The sequence below is a fragment of the Ambystoma mexicanum genome, chromosome 9, assembly GCF_040938575.1.
Source record: "Ambystoma mexicanum isolate Mex_15411 chromosome 9, UKY_AmexF1_1, whole genome shotgun sequence".
NCBI lineage: Eukaryota > Metazoa > Chordata > Amphibia > Caudata > Ambystomatidae > Ambystoma > Ambystoma mexicanum.
In genome coordinates this window covers 580,122,174-580,146,408 of record NC_090931.1, presented here as the reverse complement: position 1 = coordinate 580,146,408, position 24,235 = coordinate 580,122,174, and the positions used below count along the sequence as shown (strand labels likewise).

The window sequence follows — 24,235 nt, the reverse complement described above, 5'->3', positions numbered from 1 at the left end:
TTTTATGCCAAGAAGAAAGCTGTGGCACCACATACTTTGAGCTGGATTAGTGAGATAAAAATGATAAAGCCACTAGTTGGAGAGTAATTTCCATCTGAGGGGCATGGTCTATCAATTGGGGCCCAGTTCCTCTGTCCGGTATGTGGGTGACAAAGTTAAAGGGCTCTGAAAGGCTGCATGTTGTCAAGTTCCATCCTCAAAATGGTCTTCATTTAAAACATTGCAACCAGATGTATCATTTCCGATCCACGTGGCATACTTATTCAAAATGCATCCGGTTTAGAAAAAAAGAATGATTGGCCCTTTAATGACGCAAAAACTTGCTGCTGCAAGTTGCATGGTTAATGGTTTTCCTCTCTATTGTAACAGCCTTTGCTCCTTTTTCCTATTGTTCCCCAGAGAGAGCATACCGACACCCTACGGCACCTGAATCTGATGCTGGCCTTCACAGAGTGCGTCCTGGACCTAACCGCGGCGCGAGGAGCAAATCCAGACATGTGCGCTTCAGCAGTGTCACTCTATCAGATTCAGGAGAGCGTTGTTGTGGATCAAATCAGTCAGCTTAGCAAAGAATGGGGGTAAGTCTGGACCCAGAGAGTGAGATCAGGGGCAGGCAGCAGGCATGCAAGAGGCCCAAGGTGCACGTAAGGCCCATCAAAGCAGCAGTAGATTTGAATTGTTGTTCTTTTACCGTGGCGGAAAGGTCAGCGACGGAAATTACCGCATGAGAAATGTACAATACAAATAAATGTTCGTACATTTCTCATGCGGACATTCGTTGTAAAACAACCCCAAAACCTAACCCCTGGCCACACCCCCAATACACCTCACCCCCTACTTACCTTTCACCTCGAAGCGCAGTGTCCCTGCGATGCTGGTTCCCTTTCACTTCCATGATAGGGAACTGGCGCCGCAGGGCCCTTTTTCTTTTTTAATCTTATTATTTTGTTTTTGTTTTTTTGTCTGGCAGCTGCGGGGGTGTTCCCCCCCACCCCCCCCTCAATCCCCGCTCACCATACTGTAAAGTAGCAGGGTGTCGCAAGGGACACCACCCACAGCTTTTTTTTTTCGGGTCAGCTGCAGGGGTGACCACCACTCACCATAGAGCAGCCTGTTGTTTTTTTTATTTTATTTTTTTTTTTTTATTTTTACACCTACCCCACCAAAACATACATACCACAAAAGGTTCGAACTTTTTGTAGTTCGAACTTTTGGTGGTATGTATTTTAGGTCTTTTGGTGGGGCAAGTAAATTGGATACGGTCATTTCGGCCGAATCCGTAAATGTGCCTTGGAAACTGCACAATTGAAGTATGCTTTTGACCAGAGTGGCATAACCACAGTCAGCTAATGGTTCCACAGGAGTTGACTCTATGATCTCCATATGTACAGTTATCCACAGTAGCTTTATGCCCCGTTGCTTGCATGTATCATCACCCTCTTTGTTTTTGTCTTTTTAAGCACGTGTGTTGAAGCTGCCACCATGTCAGCCTGTTGCCATTAGGCAAACCAAATCAATATAAATTGGGTGGAAAGCACCTCTGTGCTATGGTTTATCCATAATCCATTTTCATTGTTGAGCTCCATGATGCAGCAATATACTCTTAAAATCCCCCCCCCCCCCCCCCCCAACTTCCCCCAACCCCATCCTCCCGCTAGAACAGCATGACCAAAGGAGGAGAACGGGCCACATGAGTTCAAATCTCCTTGCATGGTCCTAAATACCTTCATAGGTGTGTTACAAATGGCCCAGGAATTTATTGGATCAGAGGTTTCGCTGCATTGGTCATATATTCCCGTGCATGCTTTAACCTTTGCAGCAGTCAGTGCAGTTTATGAAGAAAAGCTACATCTTTCAGTAATTGCATGGCATTGTGTTCCACCTGCATATGCTGTTTCACCACATTGGATGTAAAATAAAGACTGGCTTGTGTTTTTCCTTCTCACTTAAGTTCTGCCTAATGTCCCTCTTCACCCACGTCCGATAGTCGCCTGTTCTACATTTCTCACTTCTTCTCTGGTTGGGCCAACAGGTCAGGACTCGCACTGGCAGCCTCACTCTGCTCCAGTAGTTTGTTTCTTGGCCTCACTACCTGCTTTCTCTGCTTCTCACGTCTCTCCGGTCAGTCTAGCTTTGGCTAGGGTTTGCTTCTCATCTGCACTACTGCTAAAGCAAAGCAAAGTGAAGAATTCTGATCGCTGAGATGACTCTCACGCTCTCTCTTGTGGGTCTAAGGTTAGAGGCAGAGGAGTCTATGCATAGCATTGGCACACCGGAGACTGAAACCCAGCAATATTTGTGAATGTTTTTTCAATTATCTTTCATAACATGAACATAATCAAGCTATTCAAACCTGCAGCTCTCAAGGTGTTTTGCACTATGACTCCAGCGATCCATCACCATTGACTGTACTGGCTTGGGCTGATGGTAGTTGTAGTCCAAAACATCTGGAGAGTGAAAGGTTGGAGACCTCGGCTATATATAGTAGTTAAAGTATCATGAGTATTACGAGAGCTGAACTCCTACTGCTTAATGTGAAAATAAATGTTATGTAGACTTCTTATTCCACATGTTAACTGTGGCAGCAATTGTATAATGCTTTCTGCTCTAGGTTCAAGATTAAAGGAAAAATAAAGATACACTTTGTGGTACTCGCAATATTTTCATCATTGCAATGAACCGTGTTTTATTCTTTTTCATAGTCAAGTCGAGCAGCTGGTATTGTACATGAAGGCAGCTCAGATTTTGGCATCTTCATTGCAGCTTGCCAAATCCCAGATCAAGTCCGGTAAAATGAATCCATCCTCGGCTGTGAAGCAAGGTATGTGCAGGCTATCCCAGCTTGACCCTCAAAGCTCTGTATCCTCATCTGTGTTATTCCTCATCTTTCTTATTATCTATGTTACCTTTATGCCCAGGCAGTCTCCGTCCTTCCCAAATTGTTAGGAGCTCTCCTCCTTCAGCAAGCCAGGCTGTGAAACTCCCTCTAAGGAGGCTGCCGAATGCAGCTTTACGATTTGAGTATCCCAGTTTGGAAGCTTCTCTTCTCCAGCATTGGATCTTTCATGGATTCACATGCTTAGAATATTCCCCGTCGTCAGGCTGGGAATCCCCGGTACATTATATAGACCCTTTCCCGTAGGAAAACTTTTTCGACGCTTATGCGTCCTATCCACCTCGTTTTGTATCATGCGTGCCCGCACCGTCAGGACGTCATGATATAAATACAGGACCCACCCCCGCGCTCCCTCAGATTTCAACCGTCTTTCAAAGTAGTGGGATCCTCGTGATTACTGCTAGTGGAAACTAGGTTGTTTTTTTCTGTTTCGCTTCGGCGACGTTCAAATTCTGGAGAATTATGTCTGGAAAAGCGTTATTTCGCCCTTGTGCGACATGTGGCCTCAAAAAAGTTTATGAAGGAGATGCCCACATGGATTGTATCTACTGTCTCCACCCGCACCACACGGCGGATACATGTGAGATATGCCAGGGTTTCTCCCAAAAAAAAACTTAAGGACCGTAAAAGAAGGCTGGTCGACTGGCTTAATGACGGAGCGGGTGCCTACCCGGCTTCGGAAGCTGGCTCCACGGCCTCCAGGAGCAAGTCGGAACCTCCATCGAAAAAGGTACGGCCGGCCGAAAACCGCGCTGAGGACAAGCATAAGAGGAAGCATGCTGGGTCTTCCTCATCACATAAAAAGCCCTCCTCCTCCTCCTCATCATCTAAGACGGAGAGGCAAGCGCTGTCAAAATCCTCCTCAGGGGACCGTCCTAGGTCTTCCGTGAGTCGAGACGCTTCAGCCGGGAAGTCGGCATCGAAATCGGCGACGAAGTCTAAGGGCTCGACGACGACTACTTGCTCGTCGACCTCGGTGTCATTGACGATGCCTATTACCGTTCAGGCAGCAGCGGTTGGGATTCCTTCGTCGACGGAGACTCAGTCTATGGCTTGGCTGCCAGAGGTCTATGACCCGATCCCCCCTGAAGTCTTACTGCAGCCAGACACGGCCTGCTCGGCGGAAGGAGAAGGTGGCATGGTTCTGCAGCCATCGGATTTGGGCTTACGGCCTTCCGCGACGACGAGTGCGAGTGGGGGTATGGTACCTATATCATCAACGTTGCTGACCCCCCAGACAGTTTTGTCTCTGGATGTGCTTAATACTCTTCAGAAGCTCCTGCAGCGTCTGGATACGCAGATCCCTCAACCTGGGACTTCATCGTCACTTTTTTCTGTACCTTCCGTCGACGAGCAAACTTGTGCGGCTCGCTCGACAACTAAAAACCCATCGGCTCCCCAGGCGGTAAAAGATCGTCCTCGAGCGCAGGAGGAGGGTGAGTTGTCGGAGTCCGATTCTATACTGGGTGACTCAGGGTCAGACATTTCCCTGTCACCGTGGAGGGACCCAACATGGAATTCGGATGTAGAGGTAGAGTCTACGAGGAGCCAGACACAGCCATCTCCTCCGGATGATGTGGGAACCTTCCATGCAATGATGGGAAAAGCGTGTTCCGAGTTCGGCTTGATTCCTGAGGAGCAGAAGAAAGACTGTTTCCTTTTTGACCATATGGGTCAAAGGAGGAAATCGGTATTTGCCATCCCAATTCTGGACCACGTGTGGCAAGAAGGTCTCAAGACGATGCGCCATCCTTTCTCGGAGCCGGCTATAAAGGGGCGGATTGAGAAAAAGTTTAAAGCTCCGGAGTCCACTCCAAAATGTCTAACATCACAACCTCTGTCAGACTCGGTGGTGTCGGCGGCAGCGGCTAGGAAGGCCAGAGTACAGCAAAAATGTTCAACGCCACCGGAAAGCGAGGCTAGGAGGCAGGACGCCTTTGGAAAAAAGGTGCTCTCGGTCGGCGCGACGACGGTAAGAGCAGCCAATTCCTTAGCGATCGTGTCACGATACGATAGAGAAATGTGGCACAAACTAGCCCCTATCCTAGAACATCTGCCAGACGAACACCGGAAAGCAGCCATGTTACTGGTGCGGGATGGCGAAGAGGCTTCGAACCACGCAATTAATATTGCAGTTGACCTAGCAGAGTCTGGCTTCAAACAAATCAACCATGGCGTAGTACTTCGTCGACAAGCGTGGCTCAAATGTACTACTTTCCGTCCTGAAGTCCAGTACAAAGTCCTTGACATGCCATGTGAAGGGGAACACCTGTTTGGAGAAAAGGTTGATGAAGCGTTGAAGGGGATGAAGGAAGACACGGATACTGTAGGTCCCTCGGCGCCCTCCAAACGGGTAGAAACTTTCGCTCTTTTCGCCCCTTTAGGGGTGCTTCTGGAAACTCCCGCTTTGGAGCCTCTAGGGACCGTGGATTTAACAGGCCCTCGTACTCTTCACAAGGGTTCAGACGAGCGTCCCAGTCGGCACGTAGAAGCAGAGACTATCAAGCTTCCAGGCGGCAAGGCTCGGGTCCCTCGTCGACGAAGAACAAGCAAACCAGCAACCAATGACGGCCTTCGGAACGTCCTCGGGGGCCGAGTCACTCATCACTTCGACCAATGCAAATGCATCACCACAGATCGATGGGTTCTGGACACGATTCGCATGGGTCATGCGCTACAATTCAAAGACAAGCCTCCACGTCTTCCGCCTGTATTTTCGACCCAGCCCCACCTCCGAATCCTACGACAAGAGGCGGCGCTTATGTTGCGAAAAGGAGCGGTAGAGAGAGTTCCTGTGGCACAGGAAGGACACGGAGTTTATTCCCGGTTCTTCGTTGTCAAGAAGCCAAATGGAAAATGGAGGACCATTCTCGACCTGAGGGTCCTCAACAAATGGCTAAAGAGCCTAAAATTCAAAATGCTAAAGCTCCAGGAGGTTATCAGGTCGGTGCAACCCATGGATTATCTGTCGTCACTAGACCTTCAAGACGCCTATTTTCACATCCCAATACGCCCACGACACAGGAGATATTTAAGGTTCGTCGTCGGGAGAAAGCATTTTCAGTTCAAGGTCCTCCCGTTCGGGCTCAAGTCCTCCCCCAGGACGTTCACCAAGTGCTTGGCCCCTATAGCGGCCCATTTAAGGAAGGATGGTCACCATGTCTATCCATATCTAGACGACTGGCTGGTCAGAGGTTCGTCCAGGGAACAAACACGAAACAGTCTAAGGGCCACAATGTCCCTCTTACAGGAACTGGGCTTCGCAATAAATTTCAACAAGTCCTCCGTAGAGCCTTCGAGGACCTTGGTCTTTCTAGGAGCGGAGTTTCATACACACACAAGCCTGGTGAGACCATCCAGCGAAAGAATTCAGAGACTTCAAAGCAAGGCGTCGGAATGGAGATGCGGTACCAAGGTGTCGGTGCGCAAATACATGTCCCTGCTAGGGACCATGTCGTCCTGCATTCCGTTGATAAGCAACTGCCGTCTGTTTATGAGGCCTTGCCAGGAATTTCTAGCGGACCGTTGGGCGCAGAGCCAAGGTCGCTGGTCCGACAGACTGGTCGTCGACGAACAACTAGTACAAGCACTCTGCTGGTGGAGAGTGTCTGCTCATCTAACGAAAGGAATGCCTCTACTGGAACCGGAGTTCCAAAAGACGGTGGTGACGGATGCATCGCTGAGCGGATGGGGAGCTCATCTAGATACGTTACAGGTACAAGGCCAGTGGTCGTTGCAGGAGTCCTCCCTGCATATCAACCTGCTAGAACTGAGAGCAGTGCGATGGGCTCTAAAATCTTTTCTTCCTCAACTGAGGGACTCGGTGGTGCGTGTCATGACGGACAACACCACTACGATGTTCTACTTGAGGAAACAAGGAGGGACACGTTCCAGGTCCCTATCGACGGAGGCACAGAAAATCTGGCATTGGGCCCTGCAACACAACATGCAAATCTTGGCGTTCCACCTGCCAGGCGTGAGAAATGTGGAAGCCGATGCCCTCAGCAGAGAAATGAACGAAGTTCACGAATGGGTGCTGAACGACCAACAACTACAACAAGTTTTCAAGAAATGGGGACATCCTTCCATAGATTGGTTCGCGACGAAGAACAACAGGAAATGCCATCAGTACGCAAGCAGATGGCCTCAGCAGGGCTCACTGGGGGATGCGTTCTCCTTCCCATGGACGAACAAATTCCTGTATGCATTCCCTCCATTTCCCCTTGTCCGGAGGACGTTGCAATGGATCCTCAGGTACCCATGTCGGGTAATTCTGGTGGCCCCGTACTGGGCCAGACAGGTGTGGTTTTCAGACCTGCTACACTTAGCGGTGGCGGAACCGATGAGATTCCAGAAGACCCCCGACCTTCTGTCTCGACAGGAGGGTGTCGTTTGGCATCACGACCCGGACAGCCTCAAGTTGACGGCCTGGCTCCTGACTTCGCCGAATTCGGTCGGCTAACGATTCCGGAGGACTGTCGGCGTATCCTGCAAGCGGCAAGAGCACCTTCCACAAACGCCTCATACGCGTACAAATGGAGAAGTTTCTGTCAGTGGTGTGAGGATCAACCAGGTTTGGCTCCGCAATCGATTAAGCCGGAACAGCTCCTTCCATACTTGCTGTTCTTAGCTCAAAAGGGCCTATCGGTATCGTCAATAAAAGTACACCTGGCCGCCATTCCAGGTTTACTCGTCAACGGCATTCGGCACCATTGTTCAGCGACCGCCTGATTAAGCACTTCCTTAAAGGCCTCTTTCGGAGTTTCCCTCCAGAGAAGAAATTTCCTCCGGAGTGGAGCCTCAATCTGGTCTTAACGTCTCTTATGAAGCCTCCTTTTGAGCCAATGTCATCATCGTCTCTAAAGTTTTTGTCGTGGAAATTGGCCTTCCTGGTGGCCATCACTTCAGCCCGACGTATTTCAGAAGTTCAGGCTCTAATGGTAGACCCACCATACTTACGATTTTTCAAGAACAAGGTAGTCCTAGCCACTAACCCACAGTTCATACCGAAAGCTCCTTCAGTGTTCCATAAACACTCCTCTATTGTGTTGCCTACGTTTTTTCCGGAGCCATGCTCGGGAGCGGAGCGCACGTTACACACATTGGATGTAAAAAGGGCTCTCAAGTTTTATCTTCATCGTACGCAACCGTTCAGAGAAACGAGACAGCTGTTCGTGGCCTATGGTTTGGGTGCTAGAGGAAAAGCCATTTCAAAGCAGGGACTGTCAAGATGGGTGTCATCTACCATTTCGTACTGCCATTCCAGGGCAGGGAAGCCTCTTCTACGACGGCCAAGAGCTCATTCAACTAGAGCAGCGGCATCGTCGACGGCACTGTGGGCCGGAGTCCCTCTGGGGGACATCTGCATGGCGGCTACCTGGGGGGCTACACACACCTTTACCCGCCATTACTGCCTGTCGCAGCAACATGCCGAAGATACCCGGATGGGACAGGCGGTGCTTCGACACCTATTCAAATAAGGTAAGCCCCGGCTGAGGGGTTGCATCCTGTGGAATTTATGACTGTATGTGGTTCGTTTTCCTATGTTAACGATTACTGATGTATACATGATCATAGGGAACGGGCTTTGCGAAGAAAGTATATGGGTTTGCATGCACGCCTCCTCTTTGGGGGTGGTACTTCTATGTAATCTATTCTAAGCATGTGAATCCATGAAAGATCCAATGCTGGAGAAGGGAATAGTTTCTTACCTGTAACTCCTTTTCTCCAGCATTGGTATCTTTCATGGATTCACATGCGCCCTCCTGCCTCCCCTGAACATGCAAACCGGTTCCCCCACTACTTTGGGGGCCGAAATCTGAGGGAGCGCGGGGGTGGGTCCTGTATTTATATCATGACGTCCTGACGGTGCGGGCACGCATGATACAAAACGAGGTGGATAGGACGCATAAGCGTCGAAAAAGTTTTCCTACGGGAAAGGGTCTATATAATGTACCGGGGATTCCCAGCCTGACGACGGGGAATATTCTAAGCATGTGAATCCATGAAAGATACCAATGCTGGAGAAAAGGAGTTACAGGTAAGAAACTATTCCCTTCTCGCGCCTGGGTCGCCAACCTCCCTCCCCCTCCACACCCAGCTCCAGTAGCCCATTTGCACGTCTCTACTTCAGTATACATTCCTCATCTTCGAATTACGACCACCCAACTTGAAGGACCCTCCAATATATCTCCACAAACCTCCTTGCCACAGGGTTTAGGCAAGCACATTATGCACTTGATCCAGAGGTGCGTGAATATCAACTCTGCCACTACCACAAAGTTCAGACCACTGATGCATGACTTAAATAACAATTTGACCCTACTTTATGTAGGCCACACTGGCTCCTCCCAATCAGAGCAAGGATCCCCTTCCATGTGTCTAGCGATGCCTATCTGCCAACCTATTAAAGCCTGATCACTCTCAAGTAGCCAGATATAATAACCAAATAGATGGCTGCATCTTCACCCTAGCTCCTAAACTCCGGAATGGTGATCTTCCACTCTGTGATGGGCCCTACACAAGCAGGAAAGCCCAAAAACCTTATTAGCTATTCGACTACGATATTTCAGCAAGAAACATCATGATAAGTTATTGAGCTGTAGCCCTGGGCAATTGTGGGCCTAAAGACAGTTAAGCTTACATATCTCAAATGTAATGTAATTGTCATGTGTATAACGCCTTTAACTTTTGGTATGATCTCAATGCGCTGTTGGTTGAACACCCTTGGGGACAGAAGTCCAGGTGTGGGGAATTCTTCAGAGGGCTGTAGCATGCATCTGTACATTTAGCTAATAAGAAGAAAGGTATGGGTGGCCAGCTCCCTGCCAGTCACACACGTCGAGCAGGCATTTGGATGGGTGTTGAGAGATAGTCGGGGAGGAGAGTAGGTGAGAAGACATGTATGAAGCTAGACTGAATCTTGTTATTGTGGGGGATAGCTACATTCTAATGGCAGAGGTGTTGTACAGTGCGTCTTAGAATAGTACATGTAGTGGAAGGGTGATGAGATGAGTTGTCAGGAGAGTATCCTTAACATTCCAGCAAGTGTATCTCAAATCACCTATATTAAAAAATAAATGGTGACAACTTGGTCTGATTCTTTAAAGCTGTTGAAAAAAACTTCTCAAGTTGCATTTTATTCTGCTTCATTTAGCCTTGGTTTTGATAGTACGTTATATTTGTCAAGGTGATTTCATAATTATTTTAGAAGACAACATGTACCCATCCCGATCTGTTGCTTGTTAAAGCTGGCAGAGCTGCATGTTTGATTGACAGGTACAATAAGCGTTGGTGTTTCTCCTTTGTCAGTTTATGCTACAATTACTGACGTTTCTATTCCCTCAGTGATCAAAAGCATGAATGAACAATACAAATTCTGCATCAGCATGTGCAAGAAATTAACAGAGAAGCTGAACCGCTTCTTCTCGGACAAGCAGCGGTTTGTGGATGAGATTAACAACGTTACTGCAGAGAAACTAATCTACAGCTGTGCTGTGGAGATGGTAAGCACGGCTTAACATTCCAGCAAGTGTTTAGATTGTCATAGATTTATTCACAGTTGGCTTGCTGATTAACTTTTTGAGTTTGGCCTTCGTGTCTGCATCAGAGGTGACTGGGGGCGCTAAACTATTCAAATTGTGTTGGTGTAGGTTAGCTTAGAGTATTTTTCTGGCTCAAACATTGTTTATTAAAAGTAATCAATTGTCGGATCCACAAGATGTGTTCTTCCTTATCTCAGAGGGTTCCCTTATGTAATGCCACTTTGTGTCCTGTTAAGCCCCCGCTTATCAACCGTTACCCTATCAGCGAAGTCTTGGGTGTTCTGATGTCTCGTTACACAATCAGGCCTGTTTTCCCTTTGTATTCGAGGTTATTTTATCCTGTATTTTGTAACTGAGAAAGGCAAAACTATAGGTCCCCTCAAGGCAAAAACAGAAGTAGGACTCTATAAGCGCCCACGTTTTACAGTAAACAATCTAACGGCTCTTCTATGCATGGGGTGACTTGTGTTTTTCATGTAATCTATGAGGGCTTGTGTTAGGAAAGATTTGGGGTTGCTGTAGGCACTCTTGTTCAAAGGAGGTTTGCCAGGCATTTCGGTGCTGGACTGCCCTTGTGTGCGGGACAAAAACTGATATGCAAATGGATATTCCTCCTTTGGGAAAAGAACAGTGAGCAAAAAGCGATGGCCGCGGACTCTAAAAGTGGGTAATAACCAAATAACAGGTTATCAATTTCAAGAGAGGGGCACCTGCTGCCTTTTTTGTATTATCTGCATTGGTATGACGTGTGCAACCCAATCTGCGTATACCTTGATGCATGCGCCCTAGTGCTTATGTCATGGTCACTTCTACTGTTCGCAATGAAAGTCTCAAGATGAATGGAGTATTTGGGAGCCCCAAGACAGCAGGCAGCTGTCATAGCGTCTCACTAGAGGGTGGTCTTAAAGTGTAGTATATTCAAAAAGTGCATTCATTTTATGGACAAGTTGGGAGTAAAATTATTTTTGGAGAGTAAAATAGTGAGTCCCATTCCCAATGGGAGTACTTAATAAGCAAGTAAACATGTTTTGACTGTAAAACAAATGGCTTGTAATATTTATTTGCCCCACGTTATTCATGCACTTTAAAATATACATGTTTACCTCTTTCTTCAGGTCAGGCATTGATAGTAGTAGAGTTTCTCCTTGTAGTACAACGTGTGCTACTGTGAAGCTGTGTGGATCAAAGCAGTGGGACATGCCCCTATGCCCTCTCTTTGTTGGGAGTATTTGCCTATTTTTAGGGAGTAAACGTGGCTGATAGACCCCTCATCTCTAGGGCTGCACCCAGTCGTTTGGCGCATTGTGATGAAATGTGTTTGTGAGAGAATTAATATTAAAGCATTTATAAAGTGCTACCATACCCACGTATTGAGGGAAGCCGTCCTATAAGGAAAATTGGAGATTTGCCAATGGGCAGCTGCCTCTAAAAGGCTGTAGCAGGATCAACAACACGCACAGTAGAGGGTTGCTAGGTAACCTTTTCACAGAACTGGTAAATCTTCCTGAGCTGGGTCAACCCCAGAAAATTTTGCTTTACTAGCGGGATATTTTCCCTTAATACCTATGTGAGTGGGAACCTTTTACTCTTTTTATGGGTGTCACTCTCCATAGTGTATTTTTAAAGTTATCCTCTTTAACAACTTATTGGCAAAAAGTGCCTGTTGTTGCTGGGTTACCCTAGAGGCTCCCCTTTTAACTTTCTCTTGTTAACCTTGAGTGAACTACTGTTCCCATGGGTAGAAAGAATCTTTGGATCCTTTTTACATTGTATTTTGTGAAACCAGCACACCCCACCTTATGTGGGGTGCTGGGGAGATACAATGTATCCCCTTTCACACTAAAACTGTAACAATTCTGTTAAAGGAACAAGCTTACCTTCAATGGCTGGTGGCAGTGATACCTTGTATTAATTTGGTGCACCTTTACCGCAGGCTTCGTGCACAGCTGCAGTAAAGGCACCTAAAGGTGCTAATTTCACCAAATTGGCCCCTGTCTTCTTGTTTCACCATTTTAGTGTTTCTTGCCCTTTCTTGTTCCTTTCCCTGACATCCAGGGCAGGAAATTCCTTTGTGTGATTTTTATCTTCGGCGGGAGTCCCCTGGACTCCCCACCCAGGCTCGAGTCTGTCTGTGAGGGCAGGAAGCGAGGGAGGAGTCCAAAACGCCATTGCCATTTGTCTTCCTCCTTGCCTGAATGGGGAAAAATCCCAGTGGGGGGCTGGCTGTCCTGATTGGACAACCAGACCGCCTCTTCTTGTAAAATGCAGGAAGAGAATGCAGAGGTTGTTTTGTAATTCCTGTTAAATACTGTGAACCTGGAATCTGAAGACCAGTCGACCAATGGAACTGAAACCGAAGGGGACGATGAAGGAAAAGCGGCAGAGATGATTTCCAGCGACCAGAGAGCCTGCTGTGTAACCGGAGCCTGCTGCAGCCCTTTCTTCCAATCGACCTGGGGACTCCGAAAACAACGACCCTGATCCAGAGCCTGGTGAGACCCACTAGACTCAGGAAGACCTGCATTTTAAGCCATGCCACGCATTACTTCGACCTTGCGTTTCTACAATACCCCAATACTCTGGAACTCCAAGCCACTGTGCAGTGCACGGTCTTTTCCGAAATTCAGAATCTCGCTGAAACTTCGTGTGCATCCTGGTGGATCTCCAGAGACATGAAAAAGTCCCCTCAACAGAGTGCTGGACCTTTGTAACGACAAGAATTCAACCGTGATTTTCTGTCTTCTGTACTCCCTGAAAAGGCGCTAAATCCGCAGAACCGCATTCAGCCATGAGGAAAATCTTACCTGGAGCCGCCTTCTTCGATCCCTGCTGCAAAGTTCCTTCTGATGTCTTGTTTTCAGTCACCACGACAAGGAATCCACTGACCAGGTATTTGTCTGCAGACCCTGAAGTCCTCCTGCTATAAAATCTTCTTCAATGCTGAGGTACTTTGTTGGCTTGGGTATGTACTTACCTTAAGTCTGTTAGGATTTCTGTGTAGCTGTAGGGTGTTTTCTGTGATGAGGAGGCCTCTCATCCAATGCACCCAGTTCCACTGCTAGCATCCTGCTAGGGCGTCTTCTGCAAAGTCCCTGGACCCTCTTCTAACTCTAGAGTAAAGTACTCACCTGTTTGCCCAGTCTTCCCAAGGAACTCTGACTTTTGCTACATAAGAACCTATCCTGACACTGCCTGTTGGTGACTAGATCCTAGTAACCCCCCCCCCCTTCTGCCACTGAGAACACTCATGCTCCAAGAATAAGGGAAAGACTTTTAAGGGATTGGGCCTTTTGCCTAGAAAAGAAAATAAGTGTTTAAAAGTAACTTACTTGTAAAGAGTTGGTTGGTAACTGTAACTCTTTAAGAGTGAACAGTTACAAAGTTCTTACTTACCTTGGATGTGTAATGCACTATTCTTAAAAGTATGTTTAACATATTTTCTTTCCTTAGAAACTGTTTTGCCATTCTAATAGAAAGTAGATATGAAGGTATATTACTCTCCTGTGATTAGATTGTGCCTCTTCCCAAACGTAATGTGTTGGTTTCACCAGATTATTCCTGCAGGATAATTGTATGAATCTCCCCCATCTGGGTCTTGCTTCCCTAACTTGCTGTTAGCCTGTGCAGAATAGGTCTGTATTAGATTGTTCTAACATTAGGGTTTATTTTCCATGTGCTATATAACCCAGAGTCTGAGGTTCTAACGGTCCCTTATAAGTCCTACATCAGTCACTTGTATAGTTAGGAAAGATCTAACCTGGACTGCTTGTGAGATTTTTAAAAAAGTATATAGGTTTTACTTACCTTGAGTTAGCTGTGTGCCATCCCAAAAATAGGTTACAAGAGTTACTGCTTATCTCAATCTGTGTTTCACTGATCTCAAAAGCACCTGTAATTGAATATTACATCCTTAGGTTTTACTCACCTAGTATAACTGTGTGTTATCACAAAAGTAGTTATAGTTTTTTTACTGTACCTAGAATAAGTGTTCCACTATTCACCCAAAGTATATTGTCCAGTTGACTGATTATGTGATTTGTACTGAGAGTCACCGTACAACTGGTAGGGTCTACTGCCCTTTCATTACTGAATGTAATTGTGAAAGTAACCGTTGGTTTTTACTCCCCAAGAATAGCTGTGACCTATACTGAATGTGTATTTAAAGGTATTGACTCCCATTGAACTACTGGTGGGTATTCCCAATAATGTTTATACTTTAGTATGTGTACCTACAAGTATAGTGTTTATAATTGTGATTACATATAATGTATGATATTACTTATTTACCCCTAGATTTATCTGGGCCTACTTGGATTTAAATAAATCCTTTATTTTTACATATAGTATTTCAGTGTTTCTTTGGACCATTTGTATTACAATTTCATTTGTACTGATTCTACAGCCCTCTCTCCCTCCTAAGATAAGCCTGGCTGCTCTATCTACGCTACCATATACTCCGGTGGTACAGCCTTAAACTAAGAGTGGAGTCTTGTACTGCCTCAGTTGAATGGTTTTGATGAAGTTGGTAGTACTTCAGAAAAACTGTCCTAGCAAGGGTGATATGTGACTGACTGCCACAGGCCATCTGACCTAACAGAGGCAGGGCATAGTGTGTAAACCCACCCTAACCCCTTTCCTGCCCAAGGGGCTCCTAAGCCTGTCTCATGGTCCTTAACCCTGTGTTCTTCTTTCAGGTTCAGTCTGCAGCGCTGGATGAGATGTTTCAGCAGGCAGAGGATATTGCATATCGCTACCACAAGGCTGCAATGCTGCTCGATGGCCTCACCAAGATCCTGCAGGATCCAGTCGATATTGAGAATGTGCAGAAATGTAAGCAAATGACGATTGCGGAAAGCCATTTTTCAATGCTTGGGAACCCTTTCCTGTCAACTCTCACGCAAAGGCCTACCCATCCCTGTCTCACGCGTTCCCCATTTTTACTTCTGCTTTCATTTAATGTTATGCTATGTTTTTGGAATTTATACCATAATCTGCTGCTATTTGCATTGTCTCATGGTGCTTTGACAGAACTGAAAGAGGGTGGGGGCGAGGTTAGTGGCGAGAGAGATGTAAAATGCAAGATAGTACTTGGTAGATGTGTGCTGTTTGGAAGTTACAGGGTACTGTATGCCGGTCTGTTCATATAGGTGGTGTATGTGAAGGCTATAGAGGAATCTGTGCCCAGATGGGAGCCTTGTTCGCCTGTGACGCTAGTGTACATTGGCGGGGGCATGGTATTTAAGTTATTTATTGGAGGTGTAGCGATCTGTTGTCTGATATCTGCAGGAAGTGCTTGTAAATTGCGCTGTGCCAGTGTCCTAGTTGGTCTGCGTATAGTGTGTTTGGGTATGAAAAAGAGAGTTTTGAGCTTTGGGCAAACTTTCTAGGATGCTAAGGAGCAAAACACAGTGGGTCAATGCCGAAAGATTTTCTTTGTACAGCTTTTCCTCCATTGACCTCAATCGAACCCCCAACATTGTGCTATTTGACTGCTGAGCTGACTTATTGTAGGTAACTAAAGCCTTTTGCCTCACTAACCTTGCTTAGTGCATATATTTTGGTGGCACTGGTCAGTGCCTAAGGCTACCAGAAGTGATCCCTTGTTGTTTTTAAGCTGCTCATATCACCTTACAGTGAAGTGTGGCAGGGATACTTTGTATCCCTTTTTCTTTTAGTAACACTTTTGGTACTTTCACATGTCCAAAACAGACTATTGGCAGCGCATCATTTTTTCTGTTTTTCGTTTTTCACATGTGTACTTTTGCATTTTATATTATAATGCCTTTTATTAGAACCATACACTCAAAATGGCCGTGCCACATGTTTTTCACCATGTCCTTTGGCAATCTTGTCCTTTTGCCTTGTTACTACCCTCTCACATCAGAAAATACCATACAAGGCAAAGCCCCTTCCCATGCAAAGCCTTCTTTTTTCCAGGCCAAGCGGCTTTGTGTGAACCTGGTCATATGTGGGGGTGCGATTGTATGGTTCCAATCACCACTCTGGCCAGGGGTATGTCATTTGCTATGTAGATATGGGCCAAGAGGCTGTCCAGGATTGGACAACCCTTGCCAGCAGATCCTTCCCATTGGTGATCTGGGGCGGCTCTGGCTCAACTCTAGGGCAAAAGGAGGACTCCTGCAGCCATTTTCCAGATTGTCAAGATCCCTTCAAAGTGTTGCAGCTTTCTGGAGACCTAAAGACGACCATTGAAGAATTCCAGCATTACCACAGCCAAGTCCTGGAGAATCCCTGCCTCTCTTGACGAGTCTCCTGAAAACCCTCACTAGTTCCTTAACCTTTGGGCTGGTGGGACTAACCATGCAGACCTCTGCATGTATATCCTGCCCACTGGAGCCTTCAAAAGTATCGCAGGACCATTTTGTGTGCTGACCAGCTCCACAGGGCATCTGCTGTGCCTGTCGCTGTTTGAGTTCAGACCTGGAGGTCTAAATCTGTCCAGCTCGTGGCTTACGAACAAACCTCCTTCTGCTGGTCTCCATTCGTAAGAGGGGACTTTCTGGAGAAGTTTCTTTGTGTCAGCCAAATGAGTTGCCTGCCGCCACTTGAGTGCTGTGACCTTGGCTGCTTCCCACTTCAATCATGTCCTGGGGGTGTCCTTTCATTATGGCAATCATGGTGGTCTGCGTTTCCGGGTGCCTGGATCGTCCAGCTGTCAAGTCACAAGAATTGTCTCGCCTGAATTCGGAACCGACATCTAGCCGGACCCGATACTGAAAAGAACCTCTGCACCCATGGCCCCATGATCACCTACGACTGGAATTAAGCGCGTTATAAAAGAACAATTATAATAACGCTAAGGGTACTGTGTAGAGAAATCTTAGTAATGTGGGCAAGCTTGCATACCTGTTTGCACACACACCCCTGCCATAGAGTTGTAAAGGTGCAAATTCCTGACCCTACCGATCCCTTGCCTGGTCGTGATTGGTGGAGCTCTGACAGAGGATCATCCCATCCCCTGGGCTTTTCCTACTGTGGTGGGATTGAGCGAAGAACCATAATCACTGGAATTTGCATGTGTTCTTTTATCACTGGAACAGTTGGCTTGTCTATTGGATTTGTCAATGCTTGTTTTTCTCACTTAGTGAACTCCTGACTCCTTGCTAAAGGTATCTGCTTGGGTCATTTTTGGGCACTACGCCGACATACTTTTGCAGTTAAAGACTGTTGAAGTATTAGGGGCCTAGTTTTAAGGCAAAGTATAATAGTTCAGTGTGTTATATTGTTCTATCTTGAATTCCAATAACTGTGCTATTGCTTCTAATATAACTGTCTTTTATCTTGACTTCATTCCACACAGTTTTTACCCTTTCTTAATGGACTGAAGTAAAGTGTTGGTGACCTTTAGGAGATCAACCCCCTTGTGATTGTATAAATGTGTATTGATTTGATTGAGTAGTGCTACTTATCTGCTCTTTACATTTATTGTATTTATTTTATTTGTAAGGCACCGAGCATAAACACAAGGATACAACAAAGAGACAGGACAGATAGTTCAGCTAGACCTCAGTGCAAATCCAAAAGAGCTTTACTCCAAGGGAAGGGTAACGTTTTTATCTGTCGGCAAAATCTTTTGCAGGCCTTTTGTTGTCTCAGATCTAGAGAAGAGAGTTCCAGAGCTTGGCTGAGGTGACCAGAAATGACCTTCCTAGGCCGTTAGCCCTCTTGAAACTTTGTTGACCAAAGCTAGTGTGGTTGATCGGAGCATTCTTGTACGCTCAAATGAAGACACCATGCTTTTAAGTTAAGCTGGTATAGTACCATGTATGCATCTGTGAACAAGCAAGCTGCCTTGAATTGTACACATGCAGGGACCGGGAGCCAATGCAGATCTTGTCGACTGCTATTGATATGCTCTTGTCAGGCTGAGTCTTGTCCATTGATCTGCGGAAGCTGCCGAACCCCGACAGACCCTCAAGGGTGTGGAACACTCAACTACTTTAGATCTCAGCTAAATACTCCACACCCTCAGGGGAAAGGGGGAGTGGAGAAAACTAAGTAACAGATTCCTTCCGGACCTCTAACCTTAGGATGACCTGTTAATCCTCTGCTCCTTGCCCAGAAAGTAGAATTACCATGCGCAGCACAAAACTGAAGAATCACTGCACAGCAAATAGTTTTTTCTGCAAACAGTCTAAATCCGCCGAAATCACCAAAGAACACACATTTTTACTTTGCTTTAGTACTTGCACCAGAAAGAAAAAACTCTTACATCAACTGAAGTGTACACAGGAGACAGATTCCCAAGTTGCGCTCAGCAGTTTACTTTGAATGACTTCTGCAGGGAAGAAGCCCTTTTAAGCAGCTCAAAAAGGGTTAGTCTGATTCCAACTCTGAAATGTAACTGTACAGTAATTGAAAATTCCTGCGCTCCTGTCTCCACTAATAGAAAGTTAGTCACCGCGCACCCAAATTGTCCTAGAACTATCTCCTGGCCAAAGGCTCGACCGTAGATCCTCAAAGTTCCTTTTAATCCTTGCCACTGCTAGATTACTTTAAGTAAATTTTGTTTTTATGCTCAAGTGCGATTTTCTATTATCTTATAACTATTTATAAACCTCTAGTTATTTCCTCTTGCATTACTAAGATGGGGAATAAGAATAAACAAATTTGAGGCGGGCGGGGACCGCAACCTATTTAATTCAACCTAATCTTTTGCCTTGCTTCATTACTTCGCATCCACGAAGAAACAGATAAAAACGATGCGGCCGGCGACCGCAACCAAAAGAATAAACACCACGAAGCCTGTTGCTTAGCTTCAGAAACTCTTGCTGTTAGACAGAGCGTAATGAGTTTTCCTCCCACAGCTGCCGCTGGGGTTGAGAACAGTGGCAGATTTAAGACAAAGGGCCCCGTGGGCAGCACGTGATAAAGGGCCCAAGATGGGTTGGTCATAGAGGCAGATCTTAGGGTGAGCGAAGTTAATTGTGATCACGAGTGCGGAATGGCAAACTTTAGGAACAAAAGCAATTTTTTATAATGTTGGCTTTATTGCGGGAATGTGTTAATTTATTCACGTCTAGCCCATGATGTGTTTGGTCTACTTGGAATAAACTGGGAGGTGAAATGGAAAAACAGCAAATGGCCATCATCTTACGTGATGCCTTTTGTTTAAAGTTCCTTCTGGGCATGGAAGGGTTGTGTATTTGCCCCCCCACCCATTGACACCCAGAGTAGAAATTCTCACCAGGGGGAAAGGCCTGGCTATGGGGAGGCAACTGCTGCTCAGGTGGAGATAATGGGCCCTTGTAAATGGTGGGAGACCACCAACTGCCTATTCACAAGAGGGCACATCGCAAACCTGTTAGTTATGCATTTCTTTGGCATCACTTGAGACACCCCCCACCCCCGCATTCATTAAGAGCAGTTAGGGCACTTCTATGCATAGTGAACTTGGCAGCCCCTCCACTTTAATGGATTCATTGCTCAGTCAGTGTTCACACAGAACACGCGGGGCCCCATGAGCGCTGCTGCCTCTGCCTGACTGTGAAAACAAATGGGAAGGAAGGGAATGGGGGGAGGGGCCCGGTCGCCGTTTGTCTGCCTAGCGACCGCTAAATCCGCCCCTGGTTGAGAATCCACCAAAGTTTTACTGTTCACAATATCCTTTACTCCATCAGAGTCATAGGGACTCAGACGGAGTTATCTTCCACAAAGAAATATTTTAGATATTTAAACTTTTCTCTCAGCAAACGAAACTCTACTTCCAAATATTTTTAGACTTAACAGTTTAACAGTGTCTGGTTAATTTTATGGTTCACTTTTACTGCAGGGTTACTTTTGAGGAAAATAAAATAAAGTCAAATAAACATTTAACTTATGAACTGGAACCCCAACAGCATACTTAACAGTGTCTGGTTAATTTTACGGTTCACAGTTACTGCAGGGTTACTTTTGAGGAGGAAAAAATAAAGTCAAATAAACATTTAACTTATGAACTGGAACCTCCACAGCATACACGCTGTCCTTTACCTCCTAAACTCCTGTTTGTTTTCTTTTCACTCGTTATCCTGAATTGGCCCCTGAAGGAAGGCCCACTGAACTGGAACTTCAAATCTCCTGACCTGCTCAGCTGTATTTTGTCTATGAAAGGCAGTTGAGAACTCCTTCCAACAGAACAGGAGGAGTTCTCAACCAATCAGGTCACTGATGTGCATCTCCATCTTGGCTTGGGATTCTATTAACACTCTAAAAGATCGAGTCAAGGCCCAAACTGCATAATATTGTGAAATTCACAGAAAAACCTGCCTAAACCAACCCCCAACCCACTTCCATCTCAGAATTAGCCATGTGACCTAGTACAGCAACCCTGACAGCTCTCTCCTAGCGTTTCCTTTAACGATACGCACAGCATCATTTTGTGTCACTAGCAGCTTTTGCAAGCTCTTCTTGTTCTTTTGCACCTGTCAATAGTGCATTACCATAGTCGAGCCTAGATAGTATTATTGCCCGTGCTATAGATGCACAGTTGGACTCTGAAATGAAGTGACAAATGTTCTTCAACAAACTGAGATGATAATAATAGCAGTTATTAACAGTCTGATTGACGTGGGCTTCAGAGCTAAGGGAAGACTTGCAATGGAAGCCTAATGTGCCTTCAGGCACATCCAATTAAGATTCATCCAGGCTTCAATTTGAGTGCATATATGCTCCAGGTTTATCGTATCAGGCTCGTAATCTCCACAGAGAACAAGAAATAGCTGAGTATCATCGACATAATTGGTGAAAAAAGCCTCTGTCTCTTCCAAAAGGCCACATAAGGGCCTGATGTAAAGGTTAAAGAGTAGATGGGAACATACAGGCCCCCTGTGGGACACTGCAAACAATAGCTGCTGGTGGAGAGGTAGCATCTCCCCAGAGAATTCTGGACATCCAGTGTGACAGAAAGGACTGAACCCAGTTGATTGTTTGCAGGTTACATAGCCCTACAACTCTAAATGTGTGAAGGAGGCGCTCATGATCTAAAAGATCGAATGCTGCCGACAAATCCAATAACGCGAGCAATCCTGTGTTACCCTTAATGATGCCCAACATATGAGTCTGTAGATCTAAGAGAGCTGTTTCTGTGCTGTAAAACGGCCTAATACCGGATTGAATAGGATGTAAAATATCAGACGCTTCTACAAATGTTTGGAGTTGGGCAGTTGCTTTTTTATCCAGTATTTTAAGCACAAAAGTGTATTAAGGCCTAATAAATAGAATATTTTTATATTTCTCCAGCATTGGATCTTTCATGGATTCACATGCTTAGAACATTCCCCGTCGTCAGGCTGGGAATCCCCGGTACATTATATATACCCTTTCCCGTAGGAAAGCTTTTTCGACGCTAATGCGTCCTATCCACCTCGTTTTGTATCATGCGTGCCCGCGTCGTCAGGGCGTCATGATATAAATACAGGCCCCGCCCCCGCGCTCCCTCAGATTTCAACCGGCTTTCAAAGTAGTGGGATCCTCGTGTTTTACTACTAGTGAAAACTAGGTTGTTTTTTGTCTGTTTTCGCTTCGGCGAAGTTCAAATTTCGGCGAACTATGTCTGGAAAAGCGTTATTTCGCCCGTGTGCAACCTGTGGCCTCAAAAAGGTTTATGAAGGTGATGGCCACATGGACTGTATCTACTGTCTCCACCCGCACCACTCGGCGGATACATGTGAAATTTGTCAGGGTTTCTCACAAAAAACCCTTAAGGACCGAAAAAGAAGGCTGGTCGACTGGCTTAATGACGGAGCAGGGGCCTACCCGGCTTCGGAAGTTGGCTCCACGGCCTCCAGGGGTAGGTCGGAACCTCCATCGAAGAAGGTACGGCCAGCTGAAACGCGCTCCGAGGACAAGCATAAGAGGAAACAGGATGGTTCCTCCTTATCACATAAAAAGTCCTCCTCCTCATCATCATCTAAGACGGAGAGGCTAGCGCTGTCGAAATCCTCCTCAGGGGACCGTCCCAGGTCTTCCATGAGTCGGGAAGCCTCAGCCGGGAAGTCGGCATCCAAATCGACGACGAAGTCTAAGGGCTCGACGACGACGACGACTTGCTCGTCGACCTCGGTGTCATTGACGATGCCTATTACAGTTCAAGCAGCAGCGGTGGGGATTCCTCCGTCGACGGAGACTCAGTCCATGGCTTGGCTGCCCGAGGTCTATGACCCGATCCCCCCGGAGGTCTTACTGCAGCCAGACACGGCCGGCTCGGCGGAAGGAGAAGGTGATCTGGTTCTGCAACCATCGGCTTTAGGCTTACGGCCTTCCACGTCGACTACGACGGCGACGAGTGCAAATGGGGGTGTGGTGCCGATATCGTCCACGTTATTGACCCCACAGACGGTTTTGTCTCTGGATGTGCTTAATACTCTTCAGAAGCTCCTGCAACGGCTGGATACGCAGTTCCCTCAGCCCGGGACGTCATCGTCACTTCTGTCTGTACCTTCCGTCGACGAGCAAACTTGCACGGCTCGATCGACGACGAAACACCCATCGGCTCCCCAGGCAGTAAAAGATCGTCCTCGAGCTCAGGAGGAGGGTGAGTTGTCGGAGTCCGATTCTGTACTGGGTGACTCAGGGTCAGACATCTCCCTGTCGCCTTCAAGGGACCCGACATGGAACTCGGATGTAGAGTTGGAGTCTACGAGGAGCCAGTCACAGCCATCTCCCCCGGATGATGTGGGAGCCTTCCATGCAATGATGGGGAAAGCTTGTTCCGAATTCGGCTTGATTCCGGAGGAGCAGAAGAAAGACTGTTTCCTTTTTGACCATATGGGTCAAAGGAGAAAATCGGTTTTTGCCATCCCAATCCTGGACCACGTGTGGCAAGAAGGTCTCAAAACGATGCGCCATCCGTTCTCGGAGCCGGCCATAAAGGGACGGATCGAGAAAAAGTTTAAAGCTCCGGAGTCCACTCCAAAATGTCTAACATCACAGCCTCTGTCGGACTCGGTGGTGTCGGCGGCAGCGGCTAGGAAGGCCAGGGTCCAGCAAAAATGTTCAACGCCACCTGAAAGTGAGGCTAGGAGACAGGACGCCTTCGGAAAGAAGGTGCTCTCGGTCGGAGCGACGACAGTAAGAGCAGCCAATTCCTTAGCAATTGTGTCTCGATATGATAGGGAAATGTGGCACAAATTAGCCCCTATCCTAGAACACCTGCCAGACGAACACCGGAAAGCAGCTATGTTACTGGTGCGGGATGGCGAAGAGGCCTCGAACCACGCTATCAATATCGCAGTTGACCTAGCAGAATCTGGGTTCAAACAAATCAACCATGGAGTAGTGCTTCGTCGGCAAGCGTGGCTCAAATGTACTACTTTTCGTCCTGAAGTACAGTACAAAGTCCTTGACATGCCATGCGAAGGGGAACACCTGTTTGGCGAAAAGGTTGATGAAGCGCTGAAAGGGATGAAAGAAGACACGGATACTGCTAGGTCCCTCGGCGCCCTGCAAACGGGTAGAAATTTTCGTTCTTTTCGCCCCTTCAGAGGTGCTTCTGGAAACTCCCGCTTTGGAGCCTCGAGGGACCGTGGATTCAACAGGCCCTCTTACTCTTCACAAGGGTTCAGACGAGCGTCCCAGTCGGCTCGTAGAAGCAGGGATTATCAGGCCTCCAGACGGCGAGGCTCGGGTCAGTCGTCGACGAAGACCAAGCAATCCAACAACCAATGACGGCCTTCGGAACGTCCTGGGGGGTCGAGTTTCTCATCACTTCGACCGATGGAAATGCATCACCACAGATCGATGGGTCCTAGACACGATTCGCATGGGTCATGCGCTGCAATTCAAAGACAAGCCT

General features: G+C 46.8%; 1 protein-coding gene across 2 annotated transcripts in view; it reads left to right on the top strand.

Moving 5' to 3' along the window:
• Positions 1-24,235, top strand: part of ULK2 (unc-51 like autophagy activating kinase 2) — an 801,072-nt gene that overhangs the window by 733,625 nt on the left and 43,212 nt on the right. For both annotated transcript variants that reach the window (XM_069615186.1, XM_069615185.1), the window contains 4 exons: positions 400-578; positions 2,703-2,821; positions 10,244-10,401; positions 15,135-15,270. In XM_069615186.1, coding sequence (XP_069471287.1) covers positions 400-578; positions 2,703-2,821; positions 10,244-10,401; positions 15,135-15,270 — 592 coding nt within the window. The remainder of the gene's footprint in view (positions 1-399; positions 579-2,702; positions 2,822-10,243; positions 10,402-15,134; positions 15,271-24,235) is intronic.